Raw genomic sequence first — 19,933 nt, forward strand, 5'->3', positions numbered from 1 at the left:
TATTCATCAGGGGTCGCCACAGCTGAATGAACCACACACTTATCTAGAATATGTTTTACACAGTGAATGTCTTTCCAGCTGCCACCAAGTATTGGGAAACACCCATACACTCTTACATGCACATACATACACTACGGCCAATTTAGTTTATTCAATTCACCTGCACCGCATGTCTTTGGACAATGAGGAAAACCGGAGCACACAGAGGAAACTTATGCGAACACAGGGAGAATATGCAAACTCCACATAGAAATGCCAACTGACCAGTCAGGACTCGAACCAGCGACCTTCTTGCTGTGAGGCAACAGTGCTAACCACTGAGCCACCGTGTCGCCCCACATCTTTCAAGACAACAAGTTTTTATTTTTTTCTGTTGAAAATGTAAAGAGCTAAAGGAAAAAAGGAATTGAGCAATATAAAGAGTATTGTGTGTATTGGTCATTTTAGAACATCACAGTCTAGCATTGTGTTTCTCAACATTTTTACAATATCATAGAAATTGTTTCATACAAACCTTTACATTTCCAAACTTATGAAATACAAGACATAACTGCAGTAAGGGGGACATTTAGAAAATAAAAATTCAATTTTCATGTGTACACACACACACACACACACACACACACACACACACACACACACACACACACACACACACACTCCTGTAACTGGAGCTATCAATGTCTGCAAAACCGTATCAGGTATCTTCTGATCATATCAGCACAACCCATGCTCAGCTATGGTTCCTCATTGCCCCATCAAAGTGCCTCTTTCCATCCAGGTACAGCATTGACTCTGAGGATGATCAAATGATTTGAGTTACTGAAAACATTTTAAATAGAAATATAAAAATTAGTATTTTCAAAAAGGATATATTTGTATTGTCATATAGTATCTTTTAACCTCCATAGCTCTGTGGAACAACAGCTGGGACTTCCTTTTCAAGACGGAAAGTGAAGTGAAACACATTGGTGGTGCTGTGCTGTCTGGTTAAAGGATCGAGCACTTCTGAATGAACTCTGACCTGGACATACATTCCTTCAGTGTAGCAAACCTGATCAAGACATCATAAATCTATTAGGAAGAATAAAATTGAAATAGGCTGAAATTGCAAAGTGCACTACAACGATGCTGCACAATGTGGGAAAACATGTGATGTTTGAGACTGCTGTTGAGTATTGCAATAACAATATTTTTTTTCTTGCACTATTTTTTTGCCGGCAGCTAGCTCTCTGCAACTCTCACATGGTCGCCCACTGAAGCTAAGCAGGGCTGTGCCCGGTCAATACCTTGATAGGAGACCATATGGGAAAGCTAGGATGCTGCCGGAAGTGGTGTTAGTGTGGCCCCCTGCACTCTGTGTGGGTCCTAATGCCCCAGGATAGTGGACACTATATTGCTCAGTGAGCGGCATCTTTCGGATAAGACGTTAAACTGAGGTCCCGACAATCCCAGGATATCCTTCAAAAAGAGTATGGGTTTAACTCTCCACCAATCAGCTTCCCCGCAACAATGTGTAAAGCGCTTTGAGTGTCCAGAAAAGGGCTATATAAATTATTATTATTATTTGCGATATGAGAAACGTTCTTTTTGCTAATTTTTATTTGTACTTTTTACATAGATTTTTCTATTCAAATTACATCTAATTTAAGTTATAATTATGTAAATTTCAATAAAGCTTTTCAGGCGACGCAGTGGCGAGCACGTTCGCCTCACAGCAAGAAGGTCGCTGGGTCGCTGGTTCGATCCTCGGCTCAGTTGGCGTTTCTGTGTGGAGTTTGCATGTTCTCCCTGCATTCGCGTGGGTTTCCTCCGGGTGCTCCGGTTTCCCCCACAGTCCAAAGACATGCGGTACAGGTGAATTGGGTAGGCTAAATTGTCTGTAGTGTATGACTGTGTGTGGATGTGTGGATGTTTCCCAGAGATGGGTTGCAGCTGGAAGGGCATCCGCTGTGTAAAAACTTGCTGGATAAGTTGGCGGTTCATTCTGCTGTGGCGACCCCGGATTAATAAAGGGACTAAGCCGACAAGAAAAGAATAGGAATAAGTTATTGTTTATCAAGAAAATGATGTGTCTGCCACCTTTCACCTATTAATTCAGTTTATTTCCTCAACAATGGATTTATTTTTAGTTTGATGCTGCTATGAATATGAATGTATATTATTTGTTATGTGAATGTTCCAGCATGAGTAAAACTCTTTCATCTCGGCAAGTATTTCATCTATAAATGCAATAAGTTTCATCAATTACAGATCCATTAATGGTTTTCTCAGTTTCTTCATTTAAATGAATTAAAAGCTTTAGACAGTGTCCTGCTGCCATACATTTTACCCTAATTAATAATAAGTTACAAATAATTGGATAATGTAATAACACTGCATTATAATCCTGTTGTTAAAAAACAGCCGTAGTCATCATCTAACCGTATCTGTAGTAAATACAGCTGACTGAGGAGTTCTGTGTATTCGGAAGTAAAGAGACACTGTTTGGAGTGAAACCAGACATCGCGTGATGCCATGTGAAAAGGGTCTATTTACACAATATTTAACTGTGATACAAACTGATTTTTACTGTAGGAGAGTTATGCAGTACTTTACTGTGTTTTAAAGTTCATGGTTTCCGCTACATTCATTCTCCCATGGCGCCACGCCGAAATTTATCCCTCCATGGCTATATTATAGCTTCTCATTTAAAATTTAGTTTTTTTAAATAGCAGGTAATAATCGCACCAAAACGTATTAAAGAGTAAGTGAATTATAACAGCGCAAACATTTCTGTAACTGTAGTAGTGCTGTGCGTCATTTGTTTAACCCTTTAAGGTTACGTGCTGACTGACTGGCTGACTGACTGACAGGTGCATGATGCGTGAGGCCAGTAAACACGACGCATAGCCGTTTCACTTTACTTCAGGACGCATTAATATCGCTCTGTAGGTTTATTAGGGAAACATTCATAAATATTAATAGCAAATCTAATAAATTCTGGAGACATACTCATTACATAATCGCACCAAATCGCACTTCAGCAGCATTTATTTGAGAGCGCACAAGATCTGCGCGCTCTTGAAGCGGCTTATATTTGAGGGGGCATGCAAAAAGTTTTGTGCACGAGCAGAGGAAATCGGCGCACAAGCAAAGAGATACCTTATAAATGCGATCTCGACTTCTAATACTGCGCTCACGACATTTGTCATTGAAATAACACCACAGGTATGTCTGTGAAAAAAAAGCCTGCTGCCACAGCTGGAAAAAATCCTAGAGGAAACACTGAAGTTGCATTGTGAACTGTATATTTTAAAGTAAAGAGATACAAAACTGTATACAGCAAGATAAATAGTTCTGTAAATGTAAATACAGTATTTTTCCTGTAATTGATTTACAGTAAGTTACTGTAGATTCTACGGGAAATTGTTGTAATGGTTTCCACAACAAATAACCTTTTAAAATGTAAAAGCCGAACATTTTAACATTATCTGGAGTGTTTCGTGACATTCTGTGTTGTGTTTTTAGTACATGACACAACAAGTAGTATAAATACAACTCTTGTTACCATAAAAACATTACAATTTAATGAGGGGGTTATTTCTTTTTCATAAATGAATACTGTTTTACTCTAAGGATTTTGTAAAGATTACCTGCAAACTAATTTGAAGACAATGAGTTACTGTAGATTCTAAAAGAAATTGTTACCCGTGTTTGATTTTCAGCACTATGCACTAGGTTCAGCTTCGGGCTAGGTCTAGTCAATGGCGCCTACACGGGAGGGGGATATATAAATAGTAAGGCCAAATCTGATTGGCATAAGCAAATTTGTGCATTCAACTCACAAGTGAATGGCACATAAAATAAATGTAATTAATCACACCACTTTGCGATAGGGATATTGCATACTATCATCGCAATGACAACAGGTTTTCGATATATTGCAGCTCTGGTACTAACCTGAGAAGACAGCAAGAGCAAAGAACCAATTTCTACTGGCTTCCGAAATAAAATATCATCAACTGCCACAACAGTTGGTCTACATCCACTGAAAGACACAAATATGGTCATGAGAGGAAAGAACAGCATTGTTTAAAAGAACATTTTTTAATGATTAATTTTCCTCTTACGCAAATGCACAGGCATTAGCTCGACCAAGCTCATAAGCCTTTCTCATCAGAAAACCACCAAATATCCGATTGAAGATATTTCTTTCCTGTACAAAGCCCAAAATACATTAAGATATATAAAAATAAAATATTTATTTAATAAAATGATTGAACTTCTTTTCCTCTTACCTGTGGATGGCAAATCTCAAGCCCTTTCAATTTGGCATCTTCCATCCACACTGAATTTGGAGGTAAAATCCGACTGCGAAAGCTGACAGTCCTATCAGGTAAAAATAACTATTCTTTAAAAATGGTTTTTAAAAGGTGCAGGTATTTCTATCTGTGTAATGCTCATAAATGGACCGTGTGTCAAGAGTGTTGAGGAACTGGTTGTGAATGAGTGTCCTCTCCTCTGCTGTAGGAGCCACTTTCAGAAGAGACGCCGTGCTCAGCTCCACACGCCTCTTCTTGTTTACTGACCAATGTAAATTTCATAATTAATAATAAAGCAATACAAACACAGACTTTTATTTTTTAATGTATTTTTTAATATAATTTTCATTCATCTATTCATTTTCTTTTTGGCTTAGTCCCTTTATTAATCCGGGGTCACCACAGCGGAATGAACCGCCAACTTATCCAGCACATGTTTTACGCAGCGGATGCCCTTCCAGCTGCAACCCATCCCTGGGAAATATAATTTTCATTTAAAACAAAAACTATCAGTGTGCGAACATCTAAGAAAAGATTGAAGGCAGGTGCTTGATCAAGCCAAATACAATAGAAAAGGTCAAAATGGCACACTGCCACTTTAGCTCTAAAAACACAATTGAATTGGACAACAGTTTGACCAACAAGGCCTTCATCTGGTGACCTGATGAAGACCTTGTTGATCAAACTGTTGTCCAATTCAATTGTCTTTTAAGAACCAAAGTGGCAGTGTGCCGATTCTTTTTACTTTTCCTATAATTTGCATTTACAAATATTTTGAATGGAATAGTTAATAAAAAATGACAATTTACAGTTAGAATATTCACACTCATGCTATTGAAAATATAGGTCACTTTTTTCTTCAGTAGAACATTTCTATTAACTGTATCCATGTTACTTTGTCATTAGTATATCATATATGTACAGTATATCAGTTCTTGGCTTCCAGTTGCTTGATAATATATGTGTGAGTTCTCAGACTCGAGTCATGCTTGCAAAATTTGTAGCAGTTGCCACATCTTGGACAATCACAGGTAAGAACCAAAAAATCACTACACTTGTGCACGTAGTAAAAAATGTTTGCTGTGGATTAAAGCTAATAAAATTGTAAATGATGTTCAATTTCTTACACAGACTGATCATTTAGCTTAATACGACCTCAGTGTATCATCAGTGTAACCCTCAGCAATGTCATCTCTTTTCTTTGTTAATGAAGAGTTCACTTTACTAATGTGAAGGTGAGACAACATATACTTGGATAAATGTCATCATATGAACAGTTTAAAAACTTCAAATTCATAGACTTCAATAAACAAAACTCACTTTCACCCTGAAGAAAAATCGCCTCTTCTTCTTGACCCACCGGTTTGAGTGGGTTTACGAAAGCTGCCCTGACAAAAAAAAAATTGGAATTAATTCATATTACAGTATATCAATTAGATCACATCAGTGAGCTGTGATACCTTTTGTTTTCAGGATCTCGAGCCACCATTACAAAAGTAGCATCTAATAAGTCTGCATATGTGCCATTTTGGTACTGGAAAACAATTTTTTTTGTTTAATGATACTCTGAAGAGAACAAATAAAATATGCACTACTAAAAAAATGGAAAAGAAATTACCTGAGACATGTGCATTTTAGCTTCGATTGAGGTCTTTCCAACCCATGTCACATGACCAGTGAACTTGATGTCACAGTCTGGGTAGATGACATTTTGTCTCATGTCTGAGATACAATAACGATAGCATATGAATCAATAATTAATAAAGAGAAAATATATAATAATACATATATTATTATCGATGCAAAACATTGAGATGGAATACCGATCTTGTCCACTAGGGCGGTGACAATAGACAGCGGAGAACTTTGCAGCTCCTCGTTCCAGGTGTGAGAGTAACAGATGAGCACTAAAGAGACCAACATGAGATGGTGTGTGATGCTCTGTGTGAATGTGGCTAAAATAAACCGCTGTGAGGTGAAATCACATTATAAACTTTGGTTTGAAGCAAAATCTGTAAAATAAGTATACACTAACAGTGCTTAATGGCTTTACTAAAGCAAATGTTTACAATCCCATGATTGTATTATTAAATATATTAAATATGTTTAATATATGTTGGTATAAGAATGAAGGGAGATGAACTTGATGTCATTTGCAGTGCTTAATGATAGTGGGCGGAGCTTAAGACCTCTTTTTGACCTGCTTGCTGCTACTCTCTGATTGGCTGTTTTTTTTTGTTATAATGTAGTTTTCCTGAATAGATTTTGCTAAACACAAATGCTTTGTTAAAAATGTAATCGATGTGAACAGCTGGCATATAAAGTTGGTTAAAGCGAGATAGTTCATTCAAAAAAAATTCAAAGTCCTTTTAAATTACTTTCTTCTGTTGAACACAAAACAAAATATTGTGTTAAATGTTGAAAAAAATCATCTGTTGACCAGACAAAAATACTATGCAACACAAAGGCTGTTTTTCCAAACATTCTTGGGTATATCTTCCTTTGTTTTCATCTAAAATAAGAAAGTCAAATGGGTTTGGAACCAGTGGAGGATGAGTAGATAATGGCAGATTGTTCATTTTTGGGCGAACTAAAGGCTTTATTTTAATGATCTTGGTGCAAAGTCCAAAGCGCACAGCGCAAAAGCATTAAGGGCGTGTCCGAATCCACTTTTGCTATTTTAAGGACAGAAAAATCTGCTTTGCGCCGTGGTGCATAGTCTAACAGGGTTGAGCTTATTTTCTTAATGAGTTATGGGTGTGTTTTGAGAAAAAAACAATCAGAGTCTCATCTCACATTCCCTTTAAGAGTCAGTTGCGTCACGCCATAGCGCATTTGTTATTTACATAATGGACTTTGTAAGTGGAAAAACTGAGCGCTTCACAAGAGAGAAAACAGTTAAACAGAGCATCTGCAGCGGAGCAGATGAGCCTCCTCATTCTTTACTTTCACTTCCACCTTCTTCCATGGATAAGTAAATGTGTTGTATGCACAGACATCCATAAGCCAACATAATTAATATTATTTGTTAAGCGCAAAGATTTGTTTCAAAACTTTTTTAAATTCAGTTCTAATTTCCATCAAACGAATAAATCAACAATAATAACGAAGTGTAACGAAGTTATATCCAAATACACATGCTATGCCCCATAAGGTCCAAAACCTGAAAAGTGGACAAATCTAAGCTTGTTTTTAATAAAACAAATATAAATATGCATATAATAAATAATACTGCTAATAATAATAACATTATACAAAAGCAAATTGTCATGAATAAACTACAAAAGCCCTCTGAGATGAAGAAGGCATGGAGGTAGTGTTTTTTTTATGTAGAAAATCATTACAAAATCATTTTGTAATATTTTAATCCTGTATTTTTTTATTTGTGAAGATATTTGTGTATTGCTGTGCATCCTGTTTGTATTAAGCAATGTGTAAGCGAGGCGCACAACTAATGCTCTCTGCGCTGGACTTTAAACCTCCTCTCAGTTGGTCTATTGAGCAGTCTATTTTAGATCCTCAAAATAGCAACGCGCCAGCAATGCGCCCTAACACACCTTCTTTTTTAGACTGTAAAAAGTGAATCAAAGAAATGGGCGCACATATGAGTGCAAATGCATTTGCTATTTAAACAGCGTGCTGCAAAACGTCAAAACGTCACTTGTGTCAAGCTGAAACTAGAAAAATACATTTGCATCATGCCTTGCGCTGTATAGCGACGGGTGTATGATAGGGCCCATTGTCTTTAACAACCTCAGAGCTCACAACAGGTTTGTTTTTAAAAAAGTGTATCAGTTATTGTTAGGGCTGCACAATATATTGTTTCAGCACCGTATCGCAATGTGTGCCTTTGCAAGTCACATCGCAGCATCTGCAATGTGGGGTTGGGATTAATATTGTTGATCAGCAATGAAGAATGTACATTGTTAACATTTTACATTACATTTGATTATTCAATCAAAGGACAAAATAGAGATATGCATAAGGTGGCGTTTGTTGTAATAGCGGATTAAACATATGTCAATGTTGTAATTTTAAGAAAGATATGTGCAGCAAAATAAAATATCGCAATATCAGATTTTTCCAATATCGGGCAGCCCTAGTTATTGTTGAAAATGTACTTCCTTGTGGAAAAAGCTGACAGAGCATTTACTTCTGGAGCAAAATACATTATTGCAGAAAACATCTGTAGTACCTCCTAAGCAGTCCAAGTCCTCTAAAATCCGTCCAAACCTTTGAAGAAAACAAATTTTGGAACAACAAAAGATCATAAATGTCACTGTTTTTGTATATATAAGGAACCAGCAACTAATAACCATGCTGTATGAGCATAATAATGTTTTTTTAGTACCTGACGCTGTTGTGAGAGTTGAGATATTTCTCTCTCAAAGCAGGCTGGGAACCCAGAGGAAGATGCGCCTCAATTAAACTGTCCTTCATTCTTTTTGCTGGAAGGTCATCTTGACTGCGAGCGAGATACTGGCATAGTGATGAACGTTCAGACAACACTTGCTGCTGATCTCTGTAAGTTATGGAGAAAGTTTAACCGATAAGACAATAAGTGTTTTGCTTATTTTGATAATGTGATAATTGTAAAAATGTTATATCAGTGACATACTGCCAGTTGGTAGATGCACCGACTACCTCCCTCAATCTGTTGCGAACTGTGAAAATCCAAAAATTTCAAATATATTTAATTAAGAGCCACTGGTAAACATTTACAACATTGTATAAGAAATGCACAATGTTAATGGGGCTATATTTGTTAATCTCACAATCTCAGCAATCTTCTTAAATTATATTAAAGGTGATGCTGTCATAATAATCTGAATTTAATCTATATTAAAGACTACATAATAGGGATGTGACAAGATTTCATATGACGAGATATCACAAGGTTAAATCGCACTGAGATTTTTCATCGAGGTGAAAAGCTGTCTCATGAGTTGTGATGTTGTAACGGAGCGTGAGGGTGAATTTAAACCTGAAGATTAAACCGTTTTTGTTTTACCGGAGTTCAGCTGCTGCCGCGTCCAACAGAGGCTACAACTGCAGCCACACACACATTACCCATGTTTTATATCCATGCGACAGAAAAGCACTTCATATGCTTAAAGTCATAATCGTCGTAAACAACTGGATTTAAGAAGTGGAGTATTCATACTTCAGTCGTAATCAAACTATTACCACTGTGTAGGTCTTTTTAGACAGGATAAGACATACACACACGACTGTTTGACACTATTGAAACACTATTTAAAAGACCACAGACACATCTCTAAACTTGCACTCACACACACACAGTGAACTTCTGGAGATTCGAGATACACACCTTCATCATCACCAAACACAAGTTTATACTGTTGATGTGCGATATCAAATTACATTAAAACAACTCTCTCCTATCAGTCCATATTTGCATTCAGTAGCTCAGAGTTTGTGACGGGGGCATGAATGAAATCTTGCTGAATGAAATAAAAAATGCTAAAAAATTAAAAGGGAAATACCAAAAATCACATGAATTTGAAGATTTTAGGAGTTTGATTTCTTGTGTGAAATTGTACTGGGGAGAAGAACGCTCTTAATGACGCTCTAAACTGGGTGAGGTGACAACTTCTTTAGAGAAGAGCCCCATCATTTATTTGTGCAAATTATATTGTTTTACACAAACATGCATTTAAAATAAAATCTAATAATAGATTTGGTAAAAACATGCACTTGCTTTCCATATTAATTGAAATATATGGCACATAAAGGGCCTATGTTTGCTTTACAAATATTATTGAGAATGACATATCATATTCTAAAACATGAAATCACTTACAAAAGCTAACATGTATTCTAATAGCATATATACAACATATAAATAAATAAATAAATAAATAAATAAATAAATAAAGAAGCGATTTATCAAAAAATGACATTTAATATTTATTATGTATTAAAACGAAAAAAGCATACTTTAATAATATTAATAATTATGATGATGATGATTATTATTATTATTATTATTATTAAGTAGGATATTGTTTGTTTATCCATTTATTTATTTTTTAAAGTCTACTTTTATAATTTGACACTTGTAAACCACAGCAGAAGGTTCTAACCAGCAGGCCCATGTCATACACAGTACAGATACTCAATAAATACCCTACTATAAGTGAAAAGAATTAATATCTGCTTTTTGTTTTCACAAGCTTTGGAGACGTAACATAAATTCTGCTTTTAAGTAATAGGTCACCTATAGCTTTCGCCATGAGGCTGTTTTCAAAATGACATCAATGTTTTCAAAGTGCACTGCGAAGGGAGCACAATTGTAAACATGAAGATCGCTAAAATTGAACTGTAAAAATAGTGAGAAAGCAAATTACACCTAAGAGAGATGACCTTTATGCTTTTTCAGTTTTCATAAATCCAACTTTGAATGTTAGAGTGTTCTAAATTAATAGGGCATAGGAGGGATAAGTGGGAACAGAACACAGCCAGGAACTATGTTTCGAACTACAGCTCCAGAGGTGTAGTTGCGAGTGCTCAAGTTTGTGACGCAGTTTGCGAATGTTCGTTGGATCGACGGATTTGGAAAACGCTAAATCAGCAAACTGTTTGTAACGACGGAACTTCCGACCTTAGTTGGCTAACGATGGTTTTGGGAAAAGCACCCCTGTTTACCACACAAAAGTCTTACATTACTGTCCCTTTAAGGATTACACAACAAGTTAAATTTAAGCTCAATTGTGTACTAACCGCATTCTGTTTTTTTTAGTCAAAACAGCTCTTAAGAAAATAAAGCTAAAGGGAAAAATGCAGTTAATGGACACGCATGGAACAAAACAGGAAGACAAAGAAGACAGGAATCAAAACATGGCTACTCCAACAGGCTGCTAATTAGAGGCAAGGTATAAGGTCAGGAACGACAAAGGCATTTCAAAAATGAAAAACATCAAGGAACTATGCGAGTATACGGTCATAAAAAATGAACAGAAAATGCAGATAAAAGAGAGAGAGATTTCTGACTTAACAGTAACACATTTAAACGGCAAAGCAAGGAAAATATGAAATAATATGAAGGGAACCTTTTTATGTTCCCTAAATGTAAGTTTACAGTAAGCACACAATGAGTTGTATTAGCAACACTTCAATGTTTGAAAATACAACATCATAACCGACTCATTACACACAAATACAGGTTTAGGTTTAATTACATACATTACAACATAAAACACTTCATAGTAGCTTCTGATCACACTGCAAAAAAAATTTCTTTTGTTTGTTTTTTCATTGTAAATGTTTAATGAAATGTAATTTATTTACTATAAGAAGTCTTGTTGTCAGTGAAACTGATCAAAATAAGACTAACTATCTGCCAACAGACTACAGAATTTAATAGACAATGAAAGTAAGTTTTCACATTTCAATTAAAGAAATCTGCTCTTCAATCATTAAACTTGCTTAATTTGTTCAATATGGCAGAAAATAAGATAATTATTAAGTTGGAATCTTAAGTTAATGCATCTTGATTTAAAAAAAAAAAAACACTGAGGAACATGTTTAAAGATTTGCTAAAATATAAGAATGTCACGTGTACGTAAGTATGCATGTATGTATGTATGTATGTATGTATGTATGTATTTATGTGTGTAAGTGTTAGTTAGTTAACTTCATTTGCAACATATATCATATATATATATATATATATATATATATATATATATATATATATATATATATATATATATATATATATATATATATATATATATATATAATTTAAAACAGGGTATCCCTGCTCTAAATAAAAAAACAGTCTAGCCATCAACTGCAACTAATAAAGAGGAATTCAAAAAACTTAATTGAGTGGGGAATAAATTATTATTTTTTTCTTATTTCTTACGCATCTGGGAACAATTGGAAGGTGTTTGATAAAGGATGTTAGTCATCATTGATAATCATGATAGCCTTTCTTTGTATATACTCTCAATAATCTTTAGTTTTATTCAAAACAACTTACTGGCTGTTGTTACCACCCTCCCCAGTGACCTCTTCTGGACCCAAGAAGCATTTCCATACCAACAGATCACACAAAATGTTGCAATACCTTCAATAAAAGCACTATAAAACATGATCAACAATGTGTTGTCAACATTAAAACACAATAGTTTCTTTAAGAAGTACATTCTCTGTTGAAGCTTTTTCCTTATACAATCAGTCCATACATCCCACTTAAGTTTATTGTCCAACATCACACCCAAATATGTATAATTAGTTAATAACTGAATTTGCTCCCCATTAATTAATGTGGGATCAGTTTTGCTCTGTGTTCTCTCTCTATAATCAATAACCATCTCCTTAGATTTAGAAGTGTCTAGGAGAGGGTTGAATTTTAAAAAAAAAAGTCAAGAACAGGGCTGTGTTCCTCTTTTTCATTAAAAAGGTTCACCAAAGCGGTATAAAACACAGCCCTGAGAAGCTCCAACTGAAGTACACATTTTATCTGAAACAAACCTCCTATTTTAACCTGTTAGATTCTAGAGCTAGAAAATCGGTGACTTAGACAATCATTTTGTTGTCTAATAAAAATTATTTTGCAGCTAATAAGCTAAAAGAAATAGAATTAAAAGCAGAAGACAGATACAGAAAACTGATTGTTGCATGAGTTTTGTAGCACTTAAAAATAATGTAAGTGCTATTGTACAAAAATCATTTAATCCTGGGGGCTTAGGAACTTTTGGTACTGGAATTATTATAGATGTTTTCAATAAAGCAGGACTAATACTGGAGTGATAAGACACTTGTGTGTGTGTGTGTGTGTGTGTATGTGTGTGTGTGTGTGTGTGTGTGTAATTTTTTTTTTACCTCCAATAAATTGGATGAAGTGATGTTTAGTTGTATTATTTGATTTATACTTTCAAAAGTTCCTTCCTTTTGGATAAAATTACAGAAATATTGTTTTAACAATAAATTTCGAAAGATGCAAGTGATCAGGTTGATAATGTCAACTTACACCCCCAACCCTTCACAGAGGAATGTCTAACTTTAGTTCATTATGTCCATCCTGTTAGGCATCCTGTTCATTTTCTTGCCATTGTGTATAAAAAGGTAAGCGCCCGAGCCTGACCCGCATATAGGGTTATTTCTACTGTACTTTTATGAAACATAATCACTATTGCATAACAGGAATGATTAGCGTATTCCTGTATTTACCTTCAGCCATATCAAGAGTCTTTCCTTGTCGAGATATTTGACCCATGGAAAACTTCCTGCACGTGAAGGACACAGCAGCCTTCAGGAACCTGTGCGAAATGAGGGAGCTGATATGAGGGAGCCGTTCATTAGCAAATAAATAAACATTTAGCAAACCGGTTGAACTAGTAGCCTTACAGATTAAAACAAAATCGGAAAATGTCTATTTAACACTCACCGTGGACAAAACATCTTTTTATTCTTCCCTTGCCGCTTGGAGAACTGCAGAAACTTTCTTCAAACCAACAGCTTGCAGTTATTAGTTGTGTTTTCAGTTTCCGATCATCCGCGCACCGTGTAAACTACTATAAACGCGCTTTTAACCGTAATAAACGAACCTTTAGATATCGTTAGAATGTTTCCAACGCAATAAATGATCGATGGAGAAAATACTTAAACTTGGGACGGCATGTTGTTACATTGTAGTTTAAGCCATTTAGGTAAATTTAGCAGCAAAAAAAATCTATTAACATTTACTCACAGTCTCAACGTGACCAAATATAACAGTGTGATGACGTACATGTCTATTTATTACACTGCAGTTTCACGAGTGTGTCACTCGGTGGCGCAACAGAGCTTAACAATGAAAAAGATAAACGTAATCATAAGTCCAAGCCATTCGAAAAGTAAGTGTTTTACATTTTTTCATTTACTTTTAGAGTGCCCTGGACTTATGGTTTCGTTGTTTATCTATATAAAGCGCCCTTATCCAAAGAGCACTGACACATTAACTACCCCTGAAGCAATGGACGAAACCTGCAAAAACAATAAATAAATACGCAAATAAATATTAAATAAAAGACAGGCCCGTAGCCAGCCTGCTGAAAGAGGTGGTTCTTTTTTTTCTCAAAAAGTGGACCTTTTGCAGTCATACGCCTCAGTTTCTAGTTAACTATGAGATTTAAATACTGCATTTTAGTGTTTTTTTATTTTATTTTATTGTTTATTTTTGCTGGATTAGTTAGTCAGATGCCATCATAACCACACTTTTTGATGTACTAAAATATTTCCTAAAAAATTGCAATAAAAAATTTAAACAAGACTAATAAAAAAAATATGACATCATATATCATTAGGAGAAAATAGCAATCTGTTAAAGTTTTACAGTAAAAAAAACTGTAGACCACTATCATTTATTAAACAAAAAAACAAACTGGCCAGCACATGCAACTGTCCTTAGTCACAATTTGGCCATTTCAATAAAAAATATAATAATTAAAACATAATAATAATAATAATAAAACAATAATAATGAATTCTTCAGAATTGTTCTATTCTTTTTGGTAAAAAACAGTACATTTGAAAATTCCTGGATATCAACAACAGCCAAAATATATTCAAATTAATTTTACATGGTCAGCTCGGATCGGATTTCTGATAAGAATAAAACTAAGTGAGCAAACAGCCTTATAAACACAGATGTGATGGGAATATATATTGAATATAAATATATTATCATTTTTGTATAATACATATATTATAGAATATTAAATTACATAAAATAATTAAAAGGACAAATGCTGGACAACATGGACAGTCACATGCTATTGGGTTATTTGACCGCTAGATGGCGATCTTGGATATTAGGAAAGCTTACCACCACTAGAAGTCAGAGCAGTGTGTCCTCATAGATATATACATTAGATGTCGCCTGGCCTATTGTTGTCTATTGGACGGAATGCGTCAATAGCGCCGCCATCTTGGTACAGTGTAGCGCTCCTTTGAAATGAATGCGGTAGGGAGCACTGTACCAATGTGGCGGCGCTATTGACGCATGCTTAAGCAGGTCGCACACCAGAAGCGCCGCTCGGCGCCGCGCCACGGCGCGTACATGACAGTTTAAGGTATCACGCCCTATTCACACGGGGCTTCAGCGTCAACGCTTGACAGAGGGCGTGTCTGAAGTTGGAGCTGAAACGATCGTCATAGAAGCGCCAGCCAATGAAATTCAGTCAGCAATAGGCCACTGTCTGAGCTGGTGTATTTGCATACAGCGATCTGATTGGCTGACGCTTCCGTCGGCGCTTGAAAAGTTGAGCTGGTCCCAACTTCTGCAGCGAGGAATGCTTCTGAAGCGCCGCCGACGGATCCACAATGCAGTTCGGCAACGCCTGACGTCACCCATTCAAAGTGAATGGGAAACGTTGACGCTGACGCCCCGTGTGAATAGGGCGTCACACACCAGACGCGCACATTCGAATGATATTTAACATGAAACTAATCAGATGGCGCTCTGTGGCGCGGCTGAAAAATGAACTGCGTCCTGAGCCGTCGCCGGGCGCCGCCGACAGCCGCCGACTTGCGGCGCCGGTGTGTGTATCCTGATAGAAACCTATGTTTAGAATTCTAAAATACGTGGCGCTGCGCGGCGCGCCGCCGAGCGCCGCTTCTGGTGTGCGACCTGCTTCAGGGTCCCTATGCGATATCTAGTGTAACGTTATATATCTATGGTGTGTCCTAGCCGGGTTCCCTTTCTGTTCTAATATCCCGCAGCTGTCTTTAATTATATTCATCTGTCTCCGTCTTCTACTGCATCCCAGAATATTACACAGCACAAAAAATGTAAAAATATATATTCAAAATATTTAATATGCTTTAGTCCACAGCCGACCGCAACTCGCTGTGACGAAATTCCCGAGCCCGTGTGCTCCAATGAGATGTGCTCTCTTCAGCGCTCACCATGACAACGAGACTCACAGCAGTGACGTCGCATTGTAAACATTTGCATCTGCATTCCTATAAAGCTCGTCGGTTCTCTCTCAGTCTTGTCAGTTCGTTCGGTGTTGCTGATTGTACTTGGTCAAGGTAAGTGAGCTCGTGCAGTCCCTGGGGCCAGGCGGCTTGTGAATCCTAGGGATCCCGCTGCTAGGGTTATGGTGGGTGGGAGCAGCTAGGCCCACTCAAAGTCTATTTTAAACTAACGTTATAGTTTTAAACTTTAGTTTACTATAGTTTAAAATAGAAACCATGGTAACTGTAATGATTTAACCGTATGTCTGGCTGTTGTAATGTTTTGCTTTGTTTTTCAGCAGAGTTGTTGAGCAAAGAAGGACTATTAAAGACAACCGCGGGTTATATTCATGAGGGTTATATTCATGATATTCATAATGTTTCCGTGCTGTTTTCTTAAAGTTTATCTTGTTTAGATAAGTTTGCAGGTCAAACAAAATAAACTATACTCTTTCTAAACACCTGTCTCGTGCTTTATTTGTCCTCAACAGCAATACACTGTCATATAAGTCTGTTGAATGCATTTGTATGCAACATGGTTTGACAATAAAGTAGTCTAACAAATAAATAGTTGTTATAAATGTACTTCATTAGTCAACATTTGGTGTAGGTAATAAAAAGTTAATCAAAGATGTCCCAAGACCTAATGGTAATGTTATGGTTGTTACATAACTATTTATTATTATTCTGTATGTTTAAAAGCAGCAGAATATACTATATATTTATGTCATGAACTATTCAAACATTTGCTTAATAAAAATGTCCTAAGACAAGAATGGGTTTTGTTTTGGTTTTATGTCAAACTACTGTAGGTTTTAGGTTGACATAGTTATTTTAATGACCCAAATCAAGTAAATTGTCTCCTACTCAAGTTCTTTTAGCATGTAAAAGTCAAATTTAAGTATACATTTTCAAACAACACAATTTGTCTTGTGATAATGACCAGTAGGTGGTGAGGAAAAGATAAAGTAAAGTGGTGAGGAAAAGTAAAAGTAAAGGAAAAGTAAAGGTCAAGTTATATATATAAAAGAAGTTGAACTAGTTGTCAAAATATTTAGTCATAACTCATTTTTCTATACATTTCCATTAGACTTTTTTTTTTCTAAATCTATAATTGGTAAATTGCTCCCAGGTCAATCTTGACTTTGTCTAGTAAAGGTGAGGTGTATCTGAGGGGATATTGTCCTATGTTCACATTTCTACTTTTGTTTTGTTTTGTTCTTTGTCCTATGTAGTGCTGTCTTTTCCTTGCTGTATCACAATGACATGATCTGGCAACAAATTACAGTACAAACAGCAAATAAATAAATAAATAAATTAGCCACAGTTTACATCAGAACATCCCTCCAGAGTACACTGTTATACTGACAACATGACTAGACCCACACAGAATCTACGTGCGCAGAATTCCACTGACTTTTAGCCCATCATTGATTCTGTTTATTTACTTGTGTAAATGTTTGTAAATCTATATTTATTTAGTTTTTATTATTTTTATATTATTTACAATAATAATATTGACTAATACGAAAATATTCATATGAATTATTCACAATAAAGTTTGTACAGTAATATTTTCTGTCTTTTAGTAGATATATTATATGAGAGACTTGCTTTCTTTACCAAATAAAGATGATCTAATTGGATTTGCATTGTAAACACGAAATACAAGTTTAAAAGGTATTAGCTTTTAATTAACATAATAAGGTTTTAGTTATGAAACTCCCAAAATAATTCTGCATAAATCCACAGATTTTTAACACAATTCTGTGCAGAAACAGCAAAAAATGTCCACAGATTCAGTCCTTCATTAAACATGACGGACTGTCTTATCCGTACACAATGACACATTGAGAAATGAACTAAAGATTTTAAGCAAGAGACTGGCTTTTGCAGGTAATCCATGCTGTTTTGCTATTTGTATGTGCTGTTTTGACAAATGCACTTATTGTTTTGTAAATTTCAAATCTGAGAAATGTATCAAAGCGACTGAAGAAAAAAAAAAATTATTTAATTTGATTAACATTCAATTTAATATTAACCTCACCTCAATGAGCCAGGTGGACACCATGTTTTCAGCACAAGTCTACTGGTTATTTTTGGAGATCATCCTCAATGTTTAGTTGTGACCTGTATTTATTTTCAATGTATTCGATTAGCATAAAGGAGTCAGAAAGTTTAACCTGGTGCATTAAAATCAGTCTGTGTTGTAATCTAACGTACTAATCTAATACACCATAATTTGAAAAAAAAAATTAAAGGCTGAGGTCTTTTTATTTGCATGTTGTTGCTTTTTATGCAACTATTAACTACTATTTTTTATTTACTGTGGGTTATAGATAAAATATTAAGTAATTAATACTTAATTAAAGATTTAAATACTGCATTTTAGTGAATTTTTTTTTGCTGGATTAACTAGTCAAATGTCATCATAACCACACTTGTGTACTAAATGTACTTGAAATAATTCCTAAAAATTGAATAAAAAAATTTAAACAAGACTAATTTTTAAAACACAAATTTATGACATCATATATTCATTTTCTTGTCGGCTTAGTCCCTTTATTATTCCAGGGTCGCCACAGCGGAATGAACCGCCAACTTATCCAACAAGTTTTTACGCAGCGGATGCCCTTCCAGCCACAACCCATCTCTGGGAAACATCCACACAAATATTCACACACACACACACACACATACACTACGAACAATTTTAGCCTACCCAATTCACCTGTACCGCATGTTTTTGGACTGTGGGGGAAACCGGAGCACCCGGAGGAAACCCACGTGAAGGCAGGGAGAACACGCAAACTCCACACAGAAACGCCAACTGAGCCGAGGTTCGAACCAGCTACCCAGCGACCTTCTTGCTGTGAAGCGACAGCACTACCTACTGCTCCACTGCCTCCCCCTGACATCATATATCATTAGGAAAAAATATTTGTTAAAGTTTTAAAGTAAAAAACTGTAGCCCACTATCATTTATTAGACAAATAGTAATTATAATAATAATAATAAAAACAATTATAATGAATTCTTCAGAATTTCTCTTTGGTTAAAAAAAAAGTACATTTGAAACTTCCTGGATATCAACAACAACCAATATATATTCAAATTAATTTAATATGGTCAGCTTCTGGTGCTTCACACCTTTTTATTGCACATTTTTATTTCGGAAATAAGATTCAAGATTTAGAATTGAAGTTTCCTGTAAAATGTTTTCTCTGTTTAAAAACAATACAGTAGTTAAAGAAGACTTCTCTTACATCAGATTATGGTCCCACCGAAGCAACAGTCGACAGAGGATTCCGTCTGGTCTTAAAGCCTTTTTCAACGGATTATTTGCATTACTTATGCTGGCATAGCAGTCAAAATAAGACAAGTGAGCTCATGTATGGGACAAATTCTGGTTTCATCCGGAATGCACCCAAGATCACCTTCTGAAGTGGTTTGAGCCAGGGCCGGAGTGGGACTCCTTTTCAGCCCTGGAGTTTCAACCATTAGACCGGCCTATCTCAGTTCACGACTGGACTGACTATATTAAAAATAAGGTCATTTCCAATTCAGTTTCTAATTACACTATCACGTCTTTTTCAAGAAAACAGCTGCTTTAGAACTTCAAATGTTTAACAACCTTACAGTTTTATATGTCTTAACAA

At 35.7% G+C, this 19,933-nt stretch overlaps 3 protein-coding genes across 5 annotated transcripts in view; 1 reads left to right on the forward strand and 2 right to left on the reverse strand.

The window, feature by feature from the left end:
• ropn1l (rhophilin associated tail protein 1-like) overlaps positions 1 to 19,933 on the forward strand; it is a 193,175-nt gene that overhangs the window by 104,564 nt on the left and 68,678 nt on the right. The window lies entirely within an intron of this gene.
• tagln3b (transgelin 3b) overlaps positions 1 to 19,933 on the reverse strand; it is a 66,399-nt gene that overhangs the window by 17,828 nt on the left and 28,638 nt on the right. The window lies entirely within an intron of this gene.
• acot9.2 (acyl-CoA thioesterase 9, tandem duplicate 2) lies at positions 417 to 14,066 on the reverse strand. 3 transcript variants are annotated; one of them, NM_001037399.2, is given in 16 exon segments: positions 423 to 628; positions 661 to 795; positions 904 to 1,054; positions 3,943 to 4,030; positions 4,113 to 4,198; positions 4,281 to 4,371; positions 4,455 to 4,566; positions 5,625 to 5,692; positions 5,765 to 5,838; positions 5,923 to 6,026; positions 6,128 to 6,211; positions 8,500 to 8,537; positions 8,656 to 8,826; positions 8,923 to 8,968; positions 13,506 to 13,594; positions 13,723 to 14,046. In NM_001037399.2, coding segments are annotated over 15 exon segments (1,278 nt in total). In that variant the 5' UTR covers positions 13,737 to 14,046; the 3' UTR covers positions 423 to 628; positions 661 to 733.

Source organism: Danio rerio, chromosome 24 (genome assembly GCF_052040795.2).
Source record: "Danio rerio strain M-AB ecotype USA chromosome 24, GRCz13ab, whole genome shotgun sequence".
Classification (NCBI taxonomy): domain Eukaryota; kingdom Metazoa; phylum Chordata; class Actinopteri; order Cypriniformes; family Danionidae; genus Danio; species Danio rerio.

Bases quoted from the DNA above. Each gene is read 5' to 3' on its own strand.
- acot9.2 (XM_087308923.1), bottom strand. The intron at 8,538-8,655 runs GTACTAAAAAAA...TTTTCTTCAAAG, and splicing joins AACTCTCACAACAGCGTCAG to GTTTGGACGGATTTTAGAGG. The intron at 5,693-5,764 runs GTATCACAGCTC...TTTTTTTGTCAG, and splicing joins CGAGATCCTGAAAACAAAAG to GGCAGCTTTCGTAAACCCAC.